The sequence below is a fragment of the Elephas maximus genome, chromosome 6, assembly GCF_024166365.1.
Source record: "Elephas maximus indicus isolate mEleMax1 chromosome 6, mEleMax1 primary haplotype, whole genome shotgun sequence".
NCBI classification, from domain to species: Eukaryota; Metazoa; Chordata; class Mammalia; order Proboscidea; family Elephantidae; genus Elephas; species Elephas maximus.
In genome coordinates, this window is record NC_064824.1 from 142,692,819 (window position 1) to 142,713,294 (window position 20,476).

Consider the following 20,476-nt stretch of genomic DNA (forward strand, 5'->3'; position numbering starts at 1 on the left):
GCCACTTGCCCACATTCACACACTTAGCAAAAGGCCCAGCCAGGCCACCCAGAGCCCAGCCTCACCTCCAGGCTCTGGGCCCACTCCTGGCTCTGGGACCAGGCCTGCCTTCCCCCACCTCCGCACCTCTGCTTGTCCCCTGTACCACTGCCATGATGGCTCTGTGCCCCGCAGAACGGGGCTCTGGGCAAGGAGGCTCAAGCAAGACCGCATCTCGGGGCCCTCACCCTCGCTTTTCCTCTCAGTGCCCTGAGCGCAGTCTACTGTCCACCGAGGAGCTGACGAGCTCACCTATCGAATGGAGAAGGAGCTCATGTATAGGAAAGACCAAGGCCCACATGTTCTGGTACAGGGGCGAGGAGCCCCGGCCCACCTGCTCAGGTATGGGGGTGAGGAGCCCCAGACCACCTGCTCAGGTACAGAGTAGGGAGCCTCATAGAGGCCAGTGAGCTGGAGTCCTCCTTGATCCCTGTTGCAAAGGAGAACCAGCTCCCTCTTCCTTGGCGCCTCCACTGGTTGCCCCCCAGCCTGAGACTTTCTTTGCTTACCTTACCCAGAACCCGATCTAGGGTGGAGTTGGGGGGTGGTTTGGAGACCAGCCTGCATGCCACCCTCCAACGCACTACGCTGTTGTGAACCTAAAAACTTGACAACTGTGACTTCAAACCTTGCGCAGGATAAGATCTGACTGACAGGCCTGGGCATTGCCATGTGTGAAGCATATAGCCTCCAAATCAGGCCCCTCCCCAGGGACACCCTGTGTTGCTCTGAGAACAGGGAACTGCCTGAGCAGGCTGCAGCCACCCTGGCCAATCCGACCCGCCCTCAGAACCTAGCCAGCATGCTGCCTCCTCCAAGGAGCCCTCTCTGACTTCCAGGGAGACCTAAGTCCCTGCTTTGGCCCTGCAGGGCAGGGTTCCCATCTCCGTCGTATGCACCACCACTGCAGTTTTTCGTTACAAGTCCCATTTCCTTCTGGGAGCAAGGGGCTAGGGGTATCTGCCTTACCTGGCTCAGGGCCCTAAAACTAGCACAGCCCCAGCCTGTAGCCCCTTTGGAAGCAGGCACGTCTGCACACTTGCCCAGGGAACATGCGAGCAAGGAAGTCCAGCTCCACTGCCCTAAGGGTCTCCTTGTGGCCGCAGTGGCCTTCATCCACAGCTGCTCAGGCACACTCACAGGGACGTCTGTCCTGCCCCCCATGGCTATCATGGCCAGATCTCAGAAAGCCCTGGCTGGGCACCCACCCTACCCTGAAGGGTCAGGCACGTCTTCCATTGACTTTAAGGCTCAATACGCTTGCGTTGGAGATTTCTGCTGCTAGTTCATGAAGATGCTGTCATCCTTTCAAACAAGCCAACCCACAGAACCACCTCCAGGAAGCCTGGCTGGAAGCCCACGGGCCCCGACTCCCATTTGGAATGGATTTGAGTTCTTGTGGCACTTGGAAGCCAGCGCGGGCAGGGGCCTTGCTTGATCCAGCAAAGATTCACAGCTCCTTGCCCAGGAGCCTGTGGGGCGCCTGAGTCCCTGACAGCCCTAGCCTCTCCATGACTTTACCACCTGCCTACTTTTCAAATGCTGGTGCTCTGGCCATGGCCAACAAGTGTGGCTGGAGGCACCATCCCTCCTCCCGGCCCGGCCAGGCGAGAGGATCACAGGCAGAGAGGGAACTTGCTGGAGCCTGAGTCTGCCGTCGGCCCCTCCCCGTCCTTCACTCCTGGTGAACTGCCTGCTAGGCCCCTGCCCCTCTTTTCTCTTTCACCTTGCACAGAGGGCCTGGTCCTCAGGAGCCGGTGCAGCCACAGGCAGCCTGGCTCACATGCAGAAGCGCTGGCTCTGCGCGGCCAGGTGCAGTCAGCACAGGGCAGGCAGGGCTCAGGGCGGGAGGAGCGGGGGCCAGCCAGTCTCTACGGAGAACAAGATGCTAGGAAAGCAGCCAAACTCAAGAGTGAGGGGCAGGAGGGGCTCAGCCAAGAAGATAAAGGAGAGAAGCGATTAAAAAAAAAAAACCGAAGGAATACCCCAAGGAAATGAAAATAAAGGAGACAGGAGAAACAGAAGAGAAAAAGTGAGCAACTGTGTGAGGAACCCAAAAAGCTGAAGCTAAAGGTGATGTCCGGGATTGTGGGGTGGCGGGGGGGGGGGGCTGGGGAAGGCGGGAGGAAGAGGAGGCTGAAGTAAAGCCAGGGAGAGAATGATACCTAGGCAGGTCCGAATCAAGAAACTGCCTGCAAAACACAAACATCACACGTTAGTGAGGCCGGGCGGAGGGCCGGGTGGAGGGCCGGGTGGAGGGCAGAGGACTGGGCAGAGGGCAGAGGGCCAGGCAGAGGGCTGGACAGAGGGCCGGGTGGAGGGCAGAGGGCAGAGGCCAGAGGGCAGAGGCTGGGCAGAGGGCAGAGGCTGGGCAGAGGGCAGAGGCTGGGCAGAGGGCAGAGGGCCGGGTGGAGGGCAGAGGTCTGGGCAGAGGGCAGAGGTCCGGGCAGAGGGCTGGGCAGAGGGCTGGGCAGAGGGCAGATGGCCAGGTAGAGGGCAGAGGTCTGGGCAGAGGACAGAGGGCAGAGGGCTGCGTGGAGGGCAGAGGGCAGAGGTCCGGGCAGAGGGCAGAGGGCAGAGGGCCGGGCAGTGGGTGGGGCAGAGGGCTGAGTGGAGGGCAGAGGGCAGAGGGCTGGGCAGAGGGACGGGCAGAGGGCAGCGGGCAGCGCAGCAAGTGGGTGCTGCAGAGGGAGCCAGAGGCTCTGGCGGCCACATCCGGTGGCCACTCTGAGGGGAAGGCAGCCAAGCATGGCCTCTCAGCCGGGAAGGGTGAGACAAAGCACAATGGTAGGCTGGCCCTCGGCCGAGCCAGGTCTGGGTCTCAGAGTCTCGGCATTTGTGGGTAGAGGAAAGCTGGACTCCCCACGGGACCCATCATGGCCACAAGCCAGGGAGGAGGGGCCCTGTCTGCCTGGCCAGCTGAGCCCCCACGGTGGAGGGTTCTGAGACTTTTCTGGGCAGGGCTGCGGGTGGGGTGGTCCTGAGGCAGCACCAGCGTGGGCAGAGCCAAGCAAGGCCTCCAAGTAGCTGAGGGCAAGGTCTACTCCCGTCAGCCACGGGCCTTCCTCTGTCCATGGTCCTAGGGCCTGGGCCCTGAGGTGGGTTGGGCAGACCCCAGAGCTGCCGGCCTCACTTCTCACAGCTCACAGGGAGCAGGAGGGAAGCCCCTTCAGCAATGGACTCCAGGGCCAGGGCCTGGGTCCTCGGGCCCCAGGAACAGAGATAGACCCAAGGACAGGCCCCCAGCTGCTGTCTCCTAAGCTCCCCTCTGACTCAGCCCTGGGACTAGCTTCTCCCCCACCCCGCTGGGCAGTCCAGGGGCCAAGCTGGCCAGGAGGACGGGCAGACCCCAGAACACAGCACTGGGCCTCAGTCAGGGAGCTCGAGGTGGGAAGGGCCAGAGATACCCATCATCCCACCCCCCTCTTTGTGCCCTCCACCCCCCAGATGCTCAAGAAGCCAGGAGTTTCTGGGGCTAAGGGACAGTCAGAGGTCAGGGGGAACACCGAGGTCACCTCCCAGGCTCCAAAGCATGGCTTAGCAAGGCAGACAGACCCCTCCCAGAGGCCCAGGCATGGTTGCCCACATCCCTTGGGTGGCCCTGTGGGGCAGTCCCTACAACTCTCTGCTGCTCCCAAGGCCAGAGCACGCCCCTGCGGGGCCCCAGGCCCACCCTCTGCATGAAGTCTTAGCTCCCAGGTGTGACACCTCCACCCTGGCCTGCCTTTAAGTGGAACACAACTCCCAACCCAGCATCCTTCACCCACTGGACATGAGCAACAGGGTAAGCTCTTCTGGAAGGCCCCTGCCCATTGGCCCCACTGCCCCCCTGCACTGCCCACCCCACAGCCCCTCAGCACACAGCCAGCTCCCACCCTGAAGCTGCTGCTCTGCTACCGGCACGGAGGAGGTTCTCTTAAAGTTCACCTCCCACATCCGTGAGGAAACCAAGCTCTGTCTGAACACAGGAGTCGAAGGAACAGGACGCGACCCCCAGGATCCTCTTCTCCTGTGGGACAGGCCTCCTCCTCCTCACCCCTCTCCGAGCACAGCGGGCCCTCAAAGATGGTTTTCCTGCAAACTCGGGAGCAGTGGGCAGACGCCCCTAGCTAGAGCCCTGAGAGTCAGCTCCACCTCTGTGTCCGGGGGGGATGAGGGGTTGGGAGTGGCCCTCGGGGAGCCCCCAGCACACACTCAAACTCTTTCATCTCCTCAAACTCCTGGAGAGCTGGCTTTGCAGATGTGGTCACAGCACCTGACGTACCCACCAGCACCGACCAGACAGGGGTCTCGCCCACCTGTGAGCTGAAGCGGCCCCACCCTTCTCAGAGTCTGACCGCACATGCGCCCCCGGCACATCCCACACCACTGCAACCACAACCACTCTGACCGCCCAACCAGGGGGCTCTGGCAGGCTCGAGCGCCTGGCTCATGGCCCTGCCCACAGCCCCAGGTGTGGCCAAGGAGAGGCCCAGGCAGGGCTCCAGCTACAAGCTCTTGGCCACCTCCCCCAGGAGCCCCAAGAGTAAAAGCCCAGTGACAGGGAGGATGCGTCAAGCCATGCCCTGTGGGCCCACCACCTCCAGGTGCAGGGGCAGGCAGAGCACAGGACCTCACACAGCCTGCCTCCGAGTAGCTCAGGACCCTGTCCCAGAGTCTGTGCAGTGTCACCCTCTGGCATGGGCCTACAAGTCTGTCCACCTACCCATGACACTCCCAAGGACAGGACTCTGCCAGCCACATCTGCTAGAGAACCCCACGAAGGGGCATGGATGAGTGTGACTGCAGACAAGCGAGGCCACCAGGCCCCCTCACTGCCCAGCACCCTCGTTGTTAGTGCAATTGGTGGAGCCTAGTATCCTGACCCAGGCCCGACCCCAGGGAGCAGGGGCAGAACCCACCACCACCCCACAGGGACTCACCGGTCATCCTGGGCAGGGTGAATGTACCCAGATGAAAGGATGTTGAGAGACAAGATGTTGGGGTCGATCAAAGACTCGTCGGTTTCTGGGGTGTTCCGGATGCGACCTGCGGGAACGCAATGTGTTACCCCAGGGGGGGCTGGTGGGGTGCTCTCTCTGCCACTGTCTCCACCTGGCAGGGACCAGGAGACTGTGATTCTGCATCTGGGGGCCAACTCCACATGGCCAGAGAGGACTCTGAGGTCAGAGGCTGGCCCCATGCCATTTGTCCACAGGCTCCCATTCATTCCAGCTTCCTCCTTCCTGAAGTCCCAGTTCTGAGCATCTCAGCCATAAACTCTGTGTCCATCCAGGTCTCTTTCCCTTTTCCCTTCTTCTTTTCCTGTCTGTCTTTCTGTGTTTCTCTCTGTATCTATATTTCTGTCTCTGACTCTTCTTTTCTTCCTCTCTGTATGTCTCTCTATCCTGGCAAGTGGTGCCTGCAGCGGGGCATCTCATAAGACACCTGTGCCTGGGTGGTGGCTCGTTTGGTGACTTCACCCTAATGGTAACAGTTAAATTGGCCTCTTGTTTATCCAAAGGCAAAAACAAACACCAAAAAGTATCTTTGTTATGGGAAGAGGGTCACTGTCCCCCACCCCGACTCCCACGCGCAGTGGAAGTGAAACACAGGACTGGCTAGATTTGTGCTTCCACACACACTGGGAACTGCCCGGAGCCCCCTTCTGGAACCTTCTTGATCCTGCCTGGCAGCAGTATCCAGATTCTGAGAGGAGGCAGATGTAGGCTCTCCCCAAGGCGCCCTTTCTCCAGTTTAGGGTGGGGCTAGCTTGAGGGTGCATCCCCCATGCTGCAGGCAGACAGGGTATCCACAGCCAACCTCCAGGCTGGGGTTCAAATGCAGGCGGGAGCTCACCCAGAATCAGCCTCATGCCTCACTGAGCCTAACAGGGGAGCCCAGCCTGTAAAACCGATGCCCGTAGAGCCACCCTGGTCAGGGTGGAGATGGGGGGATGTATGGATGCAGGAGCTGGGGTCCTGCTTCTCATTGTCTGCACCTCCAACCCAGCCCCAGAAGGTCTTATCCAGAGCTCCCATGAGCATCGTGGCCACCGCGGGGTCCCTGCTTATCACTCACTGGGAACAGGGGAGGTCTTGTCCCTTTTTCTGAGCCCCCCCATACCATGTCCAGGTCACTGGGCCCAGAAACCCTCACAGCTCTTGCTCCACTGGGGTCTCACAGGGGAGGGGGCACTGGGGTCGGAGGAAGCACGTGAACAGTGAGTTCAGGGTCCTGGGGGGCCAGAAGAGAGGCTTAGATCCCCCCAGAAAGACTCCACTGCCCTGGAACTGTGCCCAAGCACACATCGGCTTGATTTAAGACTCCCAGAGAGGCAACTTGGCGGGATTGGTGTTGACAACAGCATCTCCAAAAATCCCTTTACGTAGTGCCCCTCCCACACACAGATGCCCCTCTCCAGGCTCTGACCTGGGGCCCAGGGGGCAGCCCCAGAGACACTGGTCTGGAGCCACCACCCAGCCACAGGCACCGAGGGTGGAGCTGCAGGGGGGGACCTGGGGGCCTCCTGCCGACCAGACACATGAGTGGACAGTTGACCCTGCCCTCCATGATGCAAATGGGAAGGTAAACTCCAACAGCTGGCAAAGGAAACCTGAGGAGTGGAAGGAAAATGCCTGACACCCTTGGTGATCCTGCAGAAATTCGGGGATCATCACTTGGCCCAAGGTTCTCCCCTTCAGGTCAAGTGGTAGCCGCGAGCACACAGCAATAGGGGCAGGGCTGCGTTAGAACGCGGGTGTCTGGCTGGGGCTAGTGTTCACACCCCGGCCCCGCTCACCCACGACCAGCTCGCGCACTTCCTTCCAGCGGATGTGGCTGCCGGTCTCGTGCAGCAGTGTCACGGTTATCCGCCTCTGGATTCCCTGCAGGGGTCAGGAGAGAGGGCCATCAGACCACCTGGGGCCACGCGGGCATGGCCTTGGAGTGGGGAAGCCAACCCGACCCGGACCTCACGGGGCGGGACCTGGGCCAGGGGCGGGGCCTGGGCCTGGGGCGGGGCCTGAGCCGGGGGTGAAGGCAAAGGTTAGGTGGGGCCGTCAGAGTGCGGTGGCGGTGGGCTGCACACCTGGTGAAGCAGGAAGGTTCCCATACAGGGCATACCCCCTCGGTGGTCCACCACAGCTGGGATGTAACTGCAAGAGAAAGATGGTAAAGCGCTGGCCCCGCCTCCCTTGTCCCCTCTTGACGCCCAGCACAGCCCCTGGTTCCGGAGTGGTCAAGAGGTGGAGAACCAGGACACATCAGTCGCTCCCTAGGTCAGAGATGGAGTCTACAGAAACCAGAGCCTGCGGGGCACAGAAACCCTCCCTGGGCCGCAGCGCCCATCACCCACCCAGTTCCCCCCACTGCGCCAGGAGGCTTACGGCAGGACGAGGTCAGGCCACTCCAGCAGGCCGTCTCCTGGCTTCCCCTTGCCCCTACAGATTCACAGCCTACAGCCAGAGGGCTGTGATAGAGTCGGCCACGCACCCCCAGGCCTGAGGCTCCCTCCAACTCAGGGCCAAAATCCAAACTGCCCCCTGCCTGGGTGGTGGCCCTGCACCTTCCCCCCCCTACCCCAAGGCCTCGCCTGCCCCACTCCAGCAGCAGCAGGGGCTCTGTGCTAGTCCCCACACAGCAGGAGATGCCCCCTCACCCCTACCCCTGCCCCGCCTTTGCGCAGCTGTTTCCCCCCAGCACCCGCCCCGGCGACCTGGGCTGCTGTCCCCCCGATATTTGCTCATGTCTTCCTTCCCGGTGAGGGCTCCCCTGTCCCACACTGCAACCTCCAAGTCCCTACCCCAGCCCCCCTTCACTCATCACCATGAGGGGACAGGCGATTGCTTCCACCCCACCCCTGCCTGCCCCCATCAGCTCCGAAGGGCAGGGTTCTACTCCCCAGCACCTAGCCGGGCAGCATGATGCCTGGACTGCACCAGGTGTACAGTATACACCTGCTGAAGAATGACCACCTGCACTGCCAAGCCTTGAGGCAGCCCAGCACCTGGCCCTCTCCTTCTCCCCCACAACCCTCAGGGACACCCCGGCTGAGCCCCCAGGGCTCTCTCCTCCCCACACCATACTCCCACATGGTCCCCCAGCCCACCCGCACTCACTCTCCATTGGCCTCCAGCTCGCAGATCTCGAAGTAGACCAGCAGGTCATACTTGCAGTGGCAGGGCCCTGGGGAGGGCCGTGTCAGTGTGCTCAGCTTGGTGGCAGGCACTGAGGAACAGGAGGAAGCAGGTGGGATCCTGGCCCATCAGGTAGGGAGGGCACATGCTCCGGGAGGGGCAGGGAGGGGAGAGTGTGTGTGCTTGCCTGAGCTTGGGGGCAGGGGCCTCAACAGTAGTGAGGGAACCTCCCTCCACTCCTGCTCCCGCCGGGGAAAAACCAGCCACCCGCCCTGTCTCCAGCATCCAGCCCAGTCCTGGCATGGTCAGGCCCTGGCACCCATGTATGCTCCCTGCCCCATCTGACATGTCCTGCTGCTCTGTGTCATCCTGGAGGGGTGAGCAACAGTTCCACTTCTGAAGCCCTCGCCCCAGAACGGAGCACCTTGCAGATCAGGGGACAGGAGAGGGTGGTCAGGTACAGGGGCCCCAGGGCCTGGGCAGGTACAGCCCACCTCGGGAGGAGGGCACAACTTCGGTCCCAGACTGGGACACGGTGGGGCGCACGCTGGCTGGGAACCTCACCTACCTGGCTTGGACAGTGGCATGACTCTCGGAAAATGCCGGCGTGATGGCCTCAGGGGGCTGTGTAAGGAGAGGCGCAGGCTGAAAGGGAGCCCCTGCTGTGAGGCAGCCCTGGGCAGGCAGGCAGAGTCTGCGGGGACCCTGGACCAGAGTGGCCCCCACCCACCAGGCCAGTCTCTGGGGCCTGGAGACAGCAGGGATGCTGATCCCATGCCTGTCTGTCCATCTGTCCTCCCTCCCACCAGGCTTGGGAAAGGCCCCTGTCTCAGGCTCTCCACCATCTTGAAAGGGAGAGGAAGGACCTTCAGGATCCCCCCTCAACTGCTCGCCGGACGCCTGAGGCCCCCAGAGGCCACAGAACGTCAGGCCAAGGACCAGGCACTGATTCTCATCCCGGTCAGAGCTACCCTCAGCTTCCTGGGACTGATGAGGCTCCTAGGGCCAAACATCCCAAAATCAAAGCCTCTCATGGCCCTCTTCCTGAGCCTGGACGTCCTGCTCAGTTCTGGGTCCTATACGGCAGCTGAGGAGGGATGGAGTGAAACCAGGGGATCCCAGAGCCCTAGGGCCTGTACACGGTTCTCTTTGCTCCCCAGGCCTGGCCCCAGAGAGGACACCCTACCCACACGCTACAGGGTTTGGGGGAGCATGGCCCACGGTGATACACTGATGAGGGTTCTGGCCTTGACCCCCAGCCCTGGGAAGCCATGTCGATGCGGGGACTGGACACATACTCCCCAGTCGCTAAAGACCTGGGGTGAAGGACGAGCTGGGCTGCCTGCAGAGGCCTGCCTCTGGCCCAGCACTGCTGCCCACGCCCTGCCCCGCTGGGAGTCCAGGTTCGGATATCAGGGCTCTTTAGAAGCCCCCTCCTCAGCCCTGCAGGGGAAAGCCGGGTGCAGGCCCAGGTCTGATCAGCTCTGAACTGTGCCCACCTTATGTAAAGGGCTAGGGATGGAGAGGGAGGTGGGTGTTGGGAGGAGCAGGGCTCTGTGCCCCAGACCCAGCCAGGGTCTGCCTCACAACTTGGAAGTGGAGGTGCTACTGGGAGGTAGGACGAGGAGGTGTCCAGAGTGGGCTTTAAGCCAGCAGTCCCTGCCCCATGCCACCCAGAGCCTCCCCATCCAGCTCCCCTTGTCAAGGTGCTGACCTGAGCACGTCCTTGCAGAGGGGCGGGAATGGGTGCTGCTGGTAGTGGCCGAAGACTTCAAACACGATAGGCTGGCTCTTGATATACTCGATGAAGGACTTGGTCACCTCCACGGCGATCTGGTGGCAGCGCCGGAGGGGGAGGGGAGTTGCACAATGAGCGCTCAGTGGAGACCCAGGCCTCCTGGACCAGCCCAGCTTCGGCCAGCGCCCCCAGGTGGGGCTCAGCGGCCCTTTCAGAACTCGGAGGTGGAGACCATGAGAAAGGGCAAGCACTGTCTCTGCGGGCACTGACCCATAACAAGCCCTCACTCATTCATAGAGTGTCCCCAGTATCAGAACTGGCCTTACACCCGGGAGTAAAAAAATCAGAGTCCCTGAACGCCTGTTGGTCAGGTCTGGCTATGCAATCTACAGGGGCCCAGGGCCATGTGAGAACTGGGGCCCATGAAGCAGTGATGAAGGTCACATTCACACTCAAGGCTCCACCACCCACAGCTTCTGTGGTCACCAGTGTCCACACATCTCTCTCCCTGCTGCCCACCTAACCCTGTGTGCAGCCCACCTAACGCTATGTCTAGCCCCAGGGAGCTGCTGCACCCCAAGAGCCTCTGCTCTCTACCATCCTGACAGCCTGGCACTTGGCCCTCTTTCTGCCCGGAACACTTTCCTGGCTTCTCTCCCCTGGAATATGCCCCCTTTGTGCACGGTACGGCCCCTTCCCTGATGTCCAGGCCAGGGGTGCCTAAGAGCTCCCAACTTCCCAGGGATAGTCCATATGCCTCAGCCTGGCACATGGCAGGGGTTCAGAACATGGAGAACGGACGACGGGGAGAACAGACGACGGGGGGAACGGACGACGAGGGGAGCGGAGGACGGGGGGAGCGGACGACGGGGGGAGCGGACGACGGGGAGAATGGATGACAGGGCAATGATCAAGAGGAGAACGGATGACGCGGAGGATGACTGTATGCTCGGTGGGAGGGTGGAAGTATGGACAAGGGCTCCAAGGACATACATTCTGGACGTGATAGAAGCCAAGCGGTGGGCCCCGGCCTGTGTTCTTCAGAGGCTCCGTGGAGAAGGCCTCATCATGGCGGTGGATAAAGCTGCAAACCAAGAGGATACATGGTTTAGCCCCACAGGGGCACTTGGGACAGGGGCGGAACCCACACCACATTGGAGGCAAAAGGGGGCATGTGGGCATGCACACTGATCATGCCCCCCCCTCCCGCTCCCCGGCTTGTGTCGTGCTAACGGCAGAGAGCAAAGACCACCAGTGCCCCCGGAGACACAGGACACCGGCTCACTTGAACTGGCAGAAGATGTCAGCGTATTCAGCGGAGATGCTGGATGCCTGTAGGACTGTCACTCGGAAGGTGAAGGTGCTGCCGAGGCGGAGGTGGTCCAGGGCAGCGTCCAGGGGCCCATCCAGCATGGATTTCTCTGGGCTGTCTAGGAGGCCTTCAGGAGGCACTGCTGCTGGAGACCAAGTGGACAGTGATGTGATGGGGGACCCCAAGGGAACCTGGGCCTCCAGGGGTCAGGCAAGGAGCCCATGAAGGCCTTGGCTGTCTGTGGGGTTCATAGCTTGGGGGCTTGGAGGGGTTGGGTCTAGAGCTTGGTCTGCTGAGCGGGGATACCCACGTCTCTGTGTGCCTCAATGTCCTTGGCAGCTGAGCAGGACAGCCTACCTGAGCAGGTGTTGTTGTTGACCTCGTCAGCAGAGGGTCCCACATCAGCACCCTGGCCCTGGCCTTCCACGATGCGTAGCTCTTCCTGGGAGGTCCCTGAGCGGGACATCCCCACCACAGGGCAGGACTCGGACTGGAACTGTGGGGAGGAGGAGGAAGGCAGAGTCAGAGGGGATCCGGGAACTGATGGAGAGCCCACCCAGGGTGGGGCCATCCACAGTCCTGTCCAGGGCCCACCACCCCCACTGCCCCTGTAAGTGTGGACCTGAGCCTTCACAGACCTGTGTTCCAGATCTACCCTGCCTTGGATAGGACACCCACTTCCTGAGGCTTCAGTTCCCCTGCTATGAATTGGCCTCAAAGTCACCTTTGGGCTCTACAGTTTGTGGTTATCTGAAGAGTGAGCCATTTTAGTAACAGCTCACCACCTGCCCCTCAGCTCAGCAAGAGAAAGTGGCAGGGAAGGAGCAAAAAGGTGTCTGATCTCCAACTATGCCTCATCACAAACATGGCACCCCAGTCAAGCATGCCACAGCCCTTGCTTCTGCCCACCTCATCCTCATAGTACCTTTTCGAAATGCTGGTCATCAAAGGAGATTTTGGCAGTTCCCGACTGGCGGACGCCTGAGCCATAATCGGGGGCTTCTTCATCAGCTGAAAGAGGAACCGAACAGGATAGTTGGGGACCAGCTCATCCCTGAGAGGTGGGTATGCTCAGAGCTCAGCCAAGCCTCCCCATTGGGAGGGGGTGCACAGGAACAGGACAGGTGGCAGGGCTCCGACCCACACTAGGGCAGCTGAGCCCTGGCAAAGCCCCAACACTGCCAACTGCAGCTCAGTAACCACAAGGGTGCCCCTCTTGGCATACCCGGACACCCAGCCTGTGCCACAGCAGGGTCCCAAAGTCAGCTGTTCTCTCAGCACAGCCCACTCTGATCAGTGCCGTGAACTTGACATTTTAAAAAACAAAATTCCAACAAACTAGACAACCTGGATGAAACGGATAAATTCCTAGAAACACACAAACTACCTAAATTGACTCCAGAAGAAACAGAAAATCTGAGCAGACCTGTTAAAGGGAAGAGATTGAATCAGTAATCAAAAACGTGCCAACAAAGAAGAGTCCAGGACCTGGTGGCTTCACTGGTGAATCTACCAAACATTTAAAGAATTCGCACCAAATTCTTCCCAAACGCTTCCAAAAACAGAGGAGGAAACAAGAGTTCCTGACATTCTGAGGCCAGCATTACCTTGGTAACAGCCAGGCAGAGACACAAGAAAACTACAGACCAATATCCCTTGTGAATATATGTGCAATGATCCTCTACAAAATACTACCAAACCAATCCAACAGTATGTTAACAGCATGGCAGCCATGACCAAGCAGGATTTATCCCAGGACTCGAGGTTCTACATACAAAAATCAATCAACTTAATACACCACATTAATGTTGGTGTCGTGTGCTGTCAGGTTGGTTTTCTTCTCAAAGGGAAAAAACAACCAGAAGGTCATCTCAACTGACCAGAAAAGGCATTTGCCAACATCCAACACCCTTTTATGACAAAAGTCCTCAGCAAACTAGGAATAGAAGGGAATTTCCTCAGCCTGATAGAGGTTTTTATAATAAACCCACAGCAAACATCATACTCAATGAGAAAACACTCTCTTCTCACCCCTCTTTTGTTTGAAGCTCTCAGTGGCTTCCCACTGTGCCTGGGTTAAAGCCCGAAGCCCCTTTACCTGTTGCCTAAAGGCTTTTGATCCAGTTTCTGCCACCACTCCACTCTGGCCACTCTGGCTAAACACCTCACCCGAGGGGACTTGCAGGCCTCCCTCCAGCGGCCTGGGCCTTCTGTTACACACCTCCACCCCTCCTACACCCAGTGCAGCCTGGGGGACTGTCACGCTGCCCCAGGGGATCCTTTGAGCACCAACACTCCTGGTTCTAGCCTGTGGCTTCCAGGGCAGGGCACGTAGCACTTATCTGCCATTGCCCAGTGGGGCCCAGTGCCAACCTGAGCCCATGGCCGAATCCCCCAAGTCTGTAGGTGTGGTCAGCGGCCTTTTCTAAGACTCCTTTGCCACCACAGCCACTGGACTGTGGGAATGTCATGTGTGGCCCAAAGTAAAATCAAGGTCACCCTATAAAGCGTCCTGCTTGATGGGATCCAGGTTCAACTGGCCCAGCCTGTCAGGATCCCAGGGAGAACCGAGAAAAGCCAAGGAGGGCAGAGACCCCCACCACCACCCCGGCAGAGTCTCCTCCTTGAGACAGCATCATTGCTGCTCCAGCTGCTGGGACGAGCCTGGAGTATCCCGACCCCTGCAGCTCCCACCCCAGAGCCCCCACCTGCCCACACAGTGCCTAGGAGACCCCTGCCCCCCAGGCACCCTCCGGGACGGCCTACACACACCTGAGATGGCCTGAACAGCCACTCGGAGGAAGCCCTTGACTTCGCCCTTCTCGCTGACAATGGCCACACGGTGCACCAGGGGTACAGGGTACAGTAGGTTGCTGAGATACACAAAGGCCCTGGGGAGAGGAGAGGCCGAAGTCAGGGCCGCCTGTGCACTCCGACCAGAGGTGGCGGCAGGGCCCAGCCCACAACACGATGGACACGGAGCTGCAGAGCAGAGCAAGCGAAGCGGCCATAGCCAGCAGGGCAGCGAGCAGGTGGGCAGCCGGGCGTGGGGGTCCGTGGTGCTCAGAGGAGATGGAGGAGGCCCAGAGAGACATCGAGGAGGGAGGGAGTGGGCTGCAGAGAGCCGAGGGGGCAGGAGGGAGGAGTGAGGTGAGCGCAGGCCGTACCTGTCCAGTCCAGGAAGAACGTACTGGGGAGGGGAGGTTCCAGCCTGCTTCAAGAGGACTGGAGGGTCTGAGCAGGGCCTGGACCATAACCTACAACCCTAACACAGGCACTGATGCTGGCTGGCCCCCCATCCCTACTTCACCAAAAAAACAAAAAACCGACTGCTGTAGAGTTGATTCCAACTCATAGCAATCCCATAGGACAGGGAAGAACGGCCCCATAGGGTTTCCAAGGCTGTAATCTTTACGGAAGCCAACTGTTGCATCTTTCTCCCTCAAATGGCTGGCAGTTTTGAATCGCTGACCTCTGGTTTAGCAGCTGAGCGCTTTAACCACTGTGCCACCAGAGCTCCTCCTTTCCTTACTTCACAGGCCTCCACAATTTCTTTCTGAATCCATCCCTGGAAACGGCAGGGAGTCAGCCGAGCATGGGCATGCCACCCACAGCCCAGTGCTGAGTGGGCTCTCTGAGAGGTGCCTAAGGATGGCCCCGGCTGCCTGGTGCGCCCCCTCAGCGACCCCACCCTGCTAGAGCTGGGAGGGGCTGAAGCAGGGGGGGCCACATGGGCAGCCAGGTGGCATTGGCCCTGTGTCCCTGCCAGGTGGGTGGCAGACATGGCACAAAACTCCCCTGCTGTTCCGGGCACCTTCTAGGGGTCACCATCCTGGTGGGGTCACCCTACTGGGGCAGAGGGAGTGAGGTGAGTATCGCTGACCCACTCAGGCTTCAGCTAGAAACCAGCCCTCATCTGCCCACCCACCCCTGACTTCCAGGTACAGCATCAACCCCTGAGAGGCACAGATATGAACAGCCCCAGCCCCCCACAAGGGCAGCGGGGAGGGGTCCTGGAGGAGGGGCACCAGAAGAGCAGGATTTGGACACAGGGGTGGGTGGGAGGCAGGGAAGGGCATACATGAACAGGTGTGGTCACCTGGCCGGGTCTAACGCAGTGCCAATGGCAATGACAGTGACAACGATGACAACCAGGAGGGAGCAGCTAGTGACAGACACCCAGTGAGTCCAGGTGCTTCTCAGGGGTCCTCACCCGGGCATGTCAGCCCCCAGGGGCATCAGGCAGTGTTTGTACACACTAGACTGGGGAGTGCTACTGGCACATAGTGGGCGGAGGCCAGGGATGCTGCCAAACACCCTACAATGCACCAAACGTCCCCAAAAGGACTACATGACCCAAAGGTGGATGGTGTGGCATGAGGATGCCTGTTGTACTGCGTGGCCTTGTTATGTTGCCCACGCTGCAGAAGGAGGGGTGTCACTGTCCACAGAAGAGGACCCACACTAATGCCAGCCCGGGGCTGCACCCAGTGGCTAGCCCCAGAGCCCTTGTTCTCACACCATGCTATGAGGGGGTGCAAAGAGAAAGGGGGCTATGGGAGCTCCCCGAGGACTGAGGGTGTCAGAGCAGACAGTGAGTCAGGGAGGGCTGTGTGTTTGACCAGGGAGGTGGAGGCAGGAAGAGCTCCAGAACCAGTCAGCATAAGGGTAGGTGAGGGGCAGGAGGCAGGAGTTGGAGGCTAGGTGGGGTCCAAAGGCGTAGCCCTGAGATGTCCAGGGCCTGAGCCAGGGTGCTGAGGCAGAGGGTCTGGGGACAGGGAGAGTTTGCCCTGCTCTGGCCAGGTGGGCGCTGGGGCCAAAGGTGGGTGGCTGAGGGTGTGTCACTTGTCCCTGGTTCACTCGCCCCAAGGTCAGACCCCAGGCTGTCCCTTGGCCTTGCCTACACCTCAAGCCCCCGCACACCCCACTCCAGCAGGAACAGCTTTGAGTGCCATACGCTGGGCACAGAGAAGGGCCAGACTCCTGAAGTGGCACTGATGACCCAGCCGAGTGGCCCAGAGATCAGAGACCTCAACATGCCCCAGCTGGCCACAAACACCCTGGCATACCTCTTAGGGGCCCTGGTCTTGCCACCCCCTCCCCACATCAGATGGCAGGGACCTGGGCACCTCCCTGGCTCCGTCTTTCTAACTAAATCCTCAGTTCTACCTAAATCTCCTCACAGTCCCCTTGGCTAACCCACCATTGTCTCCTGAACGGAGCCTCCAGCTGCCTTCCTGCTGCCCCTACAGCCACATGGCAGCCAGGGGATCTTAGGGAGCCATCGGAACCTGCCCCTACACCACTGGATGAAGTCCAGGCTCCGGGCAGAGGCAGCATGGCCCACAAGTCCCCAGCCCTGACTCGCCCTCCTGATACTGCTCAGTCCCGCCCGCCCACACCAGCCGCTACTGGGCCCCTCTAGCAGATGTTCCAGGCCTCTAGCCTGCACCCTGAAGACCTCACTGGCCGGGCCTCTTCCAGGGAGTAGTGCCCACTGCAGCAAGGCCATGGCTGGGAGACAGAGAGGCCCTGAGGACGTGGAAAGTGGCCACACCAGGAGCAGACGCAGAGTACCACAGCCCTCACCACCCTCGGGCCTCAAGACGGGTGGGATGAGGACACAGTGCCAGGCACGAGGGCCCCTTAATCGGCACAGTGTCCCTGGAAGAAGAGGTCAGATGTTCAACCAGGGCTGCCCGGCCAGCAGGGTGGAGCCAGAGAGCTCAGAGCCCCAGTTGGCCCAGGCCGTCCCCTGGAAACCCAAGGGGTAGTTAAGAAGAGCTTCCTTCTGGCTAGCTGGCCAGGCTCTGGGACCCTGACTTGCAACAGGCACTGTCCTATCACTCTTGGAGCCACGGAGGTGACCCTCAGGCTTGTGGGTGCCCCTGGATTCATATTGGAAGGGACAAGGCTTCCCTAGCCCCAGTGGGTGCCCCTCTCTCTTCCTGAATTCCCAGAGTTAACACAGACCGGCTCCCGGCCTCTCCCACCCTGCTCCCCAAAAGGCTAGGCCCCAGGGATTTGGAGGCACATTCTATCCAACGGCCCGCTACACCGAGAAGGAAACCGAGGCAGAGGATCAGGCCTGGCCCAGGTCACATGGCGAGGCTGCAGCAACACAGGCCCCGCTTGGCTCCCCACCAGGGCCTCTCTGCACCCCAAGCCTGCTCACCCAGAGTGGACGCTCTCCTGCCATATTGCTAGTGGTGAGCTCAGTAACAAGCTGTACACTGCACAGAGAAGTCAGCCACAAATTAGATGGGGGCGGGGCTCATGGACAAGGCCCAGACCCTCATAGGTCCTAGGCTCAACGTGAAGCAACATAAGAAAGGGCAATCCAATTAGAAGTGACAGCAACCACTACGTGCAGGGGTGAGCATGTGACGGGGCTGGAACAGGTAACTTCCAGCACCCTGGAAGGGGGAGGGTGTCCTGTCTCATGTGTCTAAGACACACAGTTTGTTCCCATCTCAAAGCTGATCTGGGACATGTCCTCCCCAAAGGAACATCTGAGTTCAACTGACGGCAAGGTCCCTCTCTTGGGCACACAGAATGCGGTGCCTTACACCTCAGACGGCACTCAGACCTGGTAATATGTTATCCACACCCCATTCTAGAGGAAGAAACTGAGGCACAAGGAGGAAAGGAAGTTGCAGGGCCAGAAGCTTAATAGAGCAGTTAATCAGTCAATTAGATAAATTCTTTCATGATCTTCCAGAATGCTCTCTCGTCAAAGGTAGAAAACTCAGACCCCCGTGCCACCCAGGGTAGCCACTGACCACGTTTCAACTGTCAGACAAGCTGGAACCAGCTGTGCCCCAGAGAGAGGGTTCCCCACAGGATGGGAGGCTGCAAGGGGCTCCCGGTTGGGGGCTGGGGTTATACCCCTTGGGTCTGTGGTTACCCTCTTCTCTGCCCTCCCAATCCGGCTGTGGGCAATGGGTATCCTCAGGCCCGTTCGCCGGGATGCCAAAGCCAGGACACCCAGGTGGGATCACAGACTCAGCAGCATCTCTGCTGCTGGCTGTTCCAGAAGGAAATGGAGGCTTGCTGGCTCCTCTCCCAGACCACAGTGGGGGACTTGCCTGAGCTGGAAGGGACCTCTGGGCCAGCACCCCCACCCCATGGCCTGCACCTGCCCCATGACCAGCATCCACCCAGAGGGAGCTGTGAGCCCAAGCCTGGGGACTACGTGGCACCCAGGCTACAGCAGGACATGGCCTCTTCCCAGGTCTCGCAGGACCCGCACCTGGCTGACTTCACTTTGAGGTGTGAGGTGCCAGGCACGTGGTGCAGGCCTGAGGGGCCCACGACTTTGCCCCCCACCCTCCAGGTGCCAGAGACCACCTGGCATCAGCTCCCACCACTGTGGGGGCCAGGACCCAGACCCTGGACACCTGGCTTGGGCACGGCACATGGACAGCTCTGGGTCCCTGGGCTGAGAGGCTCCACCTTGGCCATGCTAGCAGAGTCAGCCCAGCGTGTGGAAGGCACCACTACGCAGTCCCCGGGGCTCGGAGTGGGCACCCAGGCCCTCCGTCTGCACCCAGAGTCCTGGACCCTGTCCCTGGACAGCGCCTCTGCTCCCTGGATCCTTCCTCCCCCTCCGCAGCCCCTGCCTGCCCAGCCTTCTCCTGTGCTACCCCCTTTCTGGAAGCATCGGTGGTCCAGGCAGGGAGAACTAGCCTTAAGAGCCCCAGGCCAGTTTTCTGTCTAGGCAGCAGGAATCAGGAGGCTCTGTGGCCTACAACCCCTCCCCAATTCACCTGGCACCCCAGATGCTAGAGGGAGAGCCCCTCGGCCCTGCCAAGGACCAACCCAGGGCTGGGGAAAGGGGCCCTGGCTCAGGAGAAGTGGGGTCCCCGCTAGGCGGCCTCGCCTAGAGGGGAGAGTACCTTGAAGCAGACTGAAACCCCCTCCCAGAGAGAAAGGAGGCGGGCGGGACAGGCAGAGCCGGGGGTGTGGGAGGGAGGAGGCAGGCGCTGGCCACAGGTTGGTGAGGCAGAGACGCATGCTGGCTGAGAAGAGCCTTTCAAAAGAAGACAGAATGAGGCCCCCAATTTTGCTGAAGCTTTGGAGGAGAGCCAGCAGCTACAAAATGGTGAAAGGAGCTAAAAGATGGGGGTTCACCCACAAACCCGTGGAAGCACACGTCACAGGGCAGGCAGGCGGGCCTGCACAGCTGCTGCATGAAGCCAAATTGTGCCAAACCAAAAAGATTGTCCAGAAGCTTCCGAACGAAGCCCTTGGCAGAGGCCCCATGATGCCAGGCGGCCAGGCCTCGCATAGATTACTTCGGTTTGGTTTGGTTGTTTTGTAAAATCTCAAATTCACAAGGAGAAAAAAAAAGTGTTGGAAGGACCCAGCTCTTTTCGGCCGAGACTGTGAGAGCCCACCCCGTTTCTGCTCGCGTCCTTGACCCCCTGCACCCCCTGGTCTCGCAGCCACCTCACAGCCTCTCAGGAGCCACCCCTCTAGCCACCCTGGCTCAGCAGGTGAGGGGGCATGGCAGCCAGTACTCTGACCGCAGGGGGCTGTTCCTCACTCTTGGGCTCAGCAGAGCCCAGACCCAGGACATCATGGGGGACAGCGCACAGGGTCTGACGCAGCGGGGCAGCATGTCACAGGCGCGACTGGCCCAATAGCCTCAGGGGAAACTAATCAGAACCAATCCATGGTGCTGATGTGCACCCACAGGAACATTTCCTTCTGAGGATGGCTGGGGCTCCCAGTGTAGACCCCAATATCTGGAGGTCACCGTCAACTTTCAGCACTGGGGCTCCAAAGTCAAGGCTTCTAGAAACTTCTATCGGGCTAGCCCAAGGAAACAATCTCAAACTCCTAAAAAAGTTTCTATTAAAAATTATCTTTTTCTATACCTAAAATACGTAAAACCTGTTTCGTGAGCCGAATTCCCCACGACAGCCTTGTTTCCAAAGCTTCCCCTCACCTGTCTGGCCTCCATTTCACAATAATAAAACCATGCGTGGTGCGCTGTAATTGCCAAATCTGCCTGCAGGATGCCTCTCCCCCCCTCCTGCCAGGCGTGGTCCCTGACGGCCTCTGTCCCCTCTCGACCTCTGCCTCGCCTTGCCCATCTGGGAGACATAGCCCCAGCAGTTCTCTGCAAAGGGCACAGCTGGTATCTCTCACCACGGCAACCTGGAGGTCAGCAGGGATGGTCCTGTCCTCACCTTCACACAGGAGACAGGCTGGGAGACAGGCAGAGTCAGCCCCGGCTTCAGGGGTAGGTGACCGAGCTCCCGC

General features: G+C 60.1%; 1 protein-coding gene across 14 annotated transcripts in view; it reads right to left on the minus strand.

Annotated features, from left to right (window-relative positions):
* KIF1A (kinesin family member 1A) overlaps positions 1 to 20,476 on the minus strand; it is a 100,782-nt gene that overhangs the window by 12,069 nt on the left and 68,237 nt on the right. For 7 of the 14 annotated variants that reach the window (XM_049888632.1, XM_049888643.1, XM_049888637.1 and 4 more), the window contains 12 exons: positions 13,979 to 14,097; positions 12,132 to 12,217; positions 11,564 to 11,702; positions 11,180 to 11,348; positions 10,888 to 10,978; positions 9,871 to 9,989; positions 8,725 to 8,780; positions 8,139 to 8,247; positions 7,109 to 7,175; positions 6,821 to 6,905; positions 4,962 to 5,067; positions 2,205 to 2,231 (listed from right to left, as the gene is read on the minus strand). In XM_049888632.1, coding sequence (XP_049744589.1) covers positions 2,205 to 2,231; positions 4,962 to 5,067; positions 6,821 to 6,905; positions 7,109 to 7,175; positions 8,139 to 8,247; positions 8,725 to 8,780; positions 9,871 to 9,989; positions 10,888 to 10,978; positions 11,180 to 11,348; positions 11,564 to 11,702; positions 12,132 to 12,217; positions 13,979 to 14,097 — 1,173 coding nt within the window. The remainder of the gene's footprint in view (positions 1 to 2,204; positions 2,232 to 4,961; positions 5,068 to 6,820; positions 6,906 to 7,108; positions 7,176 to 8,138; positions 8,248 to 8,724; positions 8,781 to 9,870; positions 9,990 to 10,887; positions 10,979 to 11,179; positions 11,349 to 11,563; positions 11,703 to 12,131; positions 12,218 to 13,978; positions 14,098 to 20,476) is intronic. The other 7 variants (XM_049888645.1, XM_049888644.1, XM_049888639.1 and 4 more) reach the window with 1 other exon arrangement.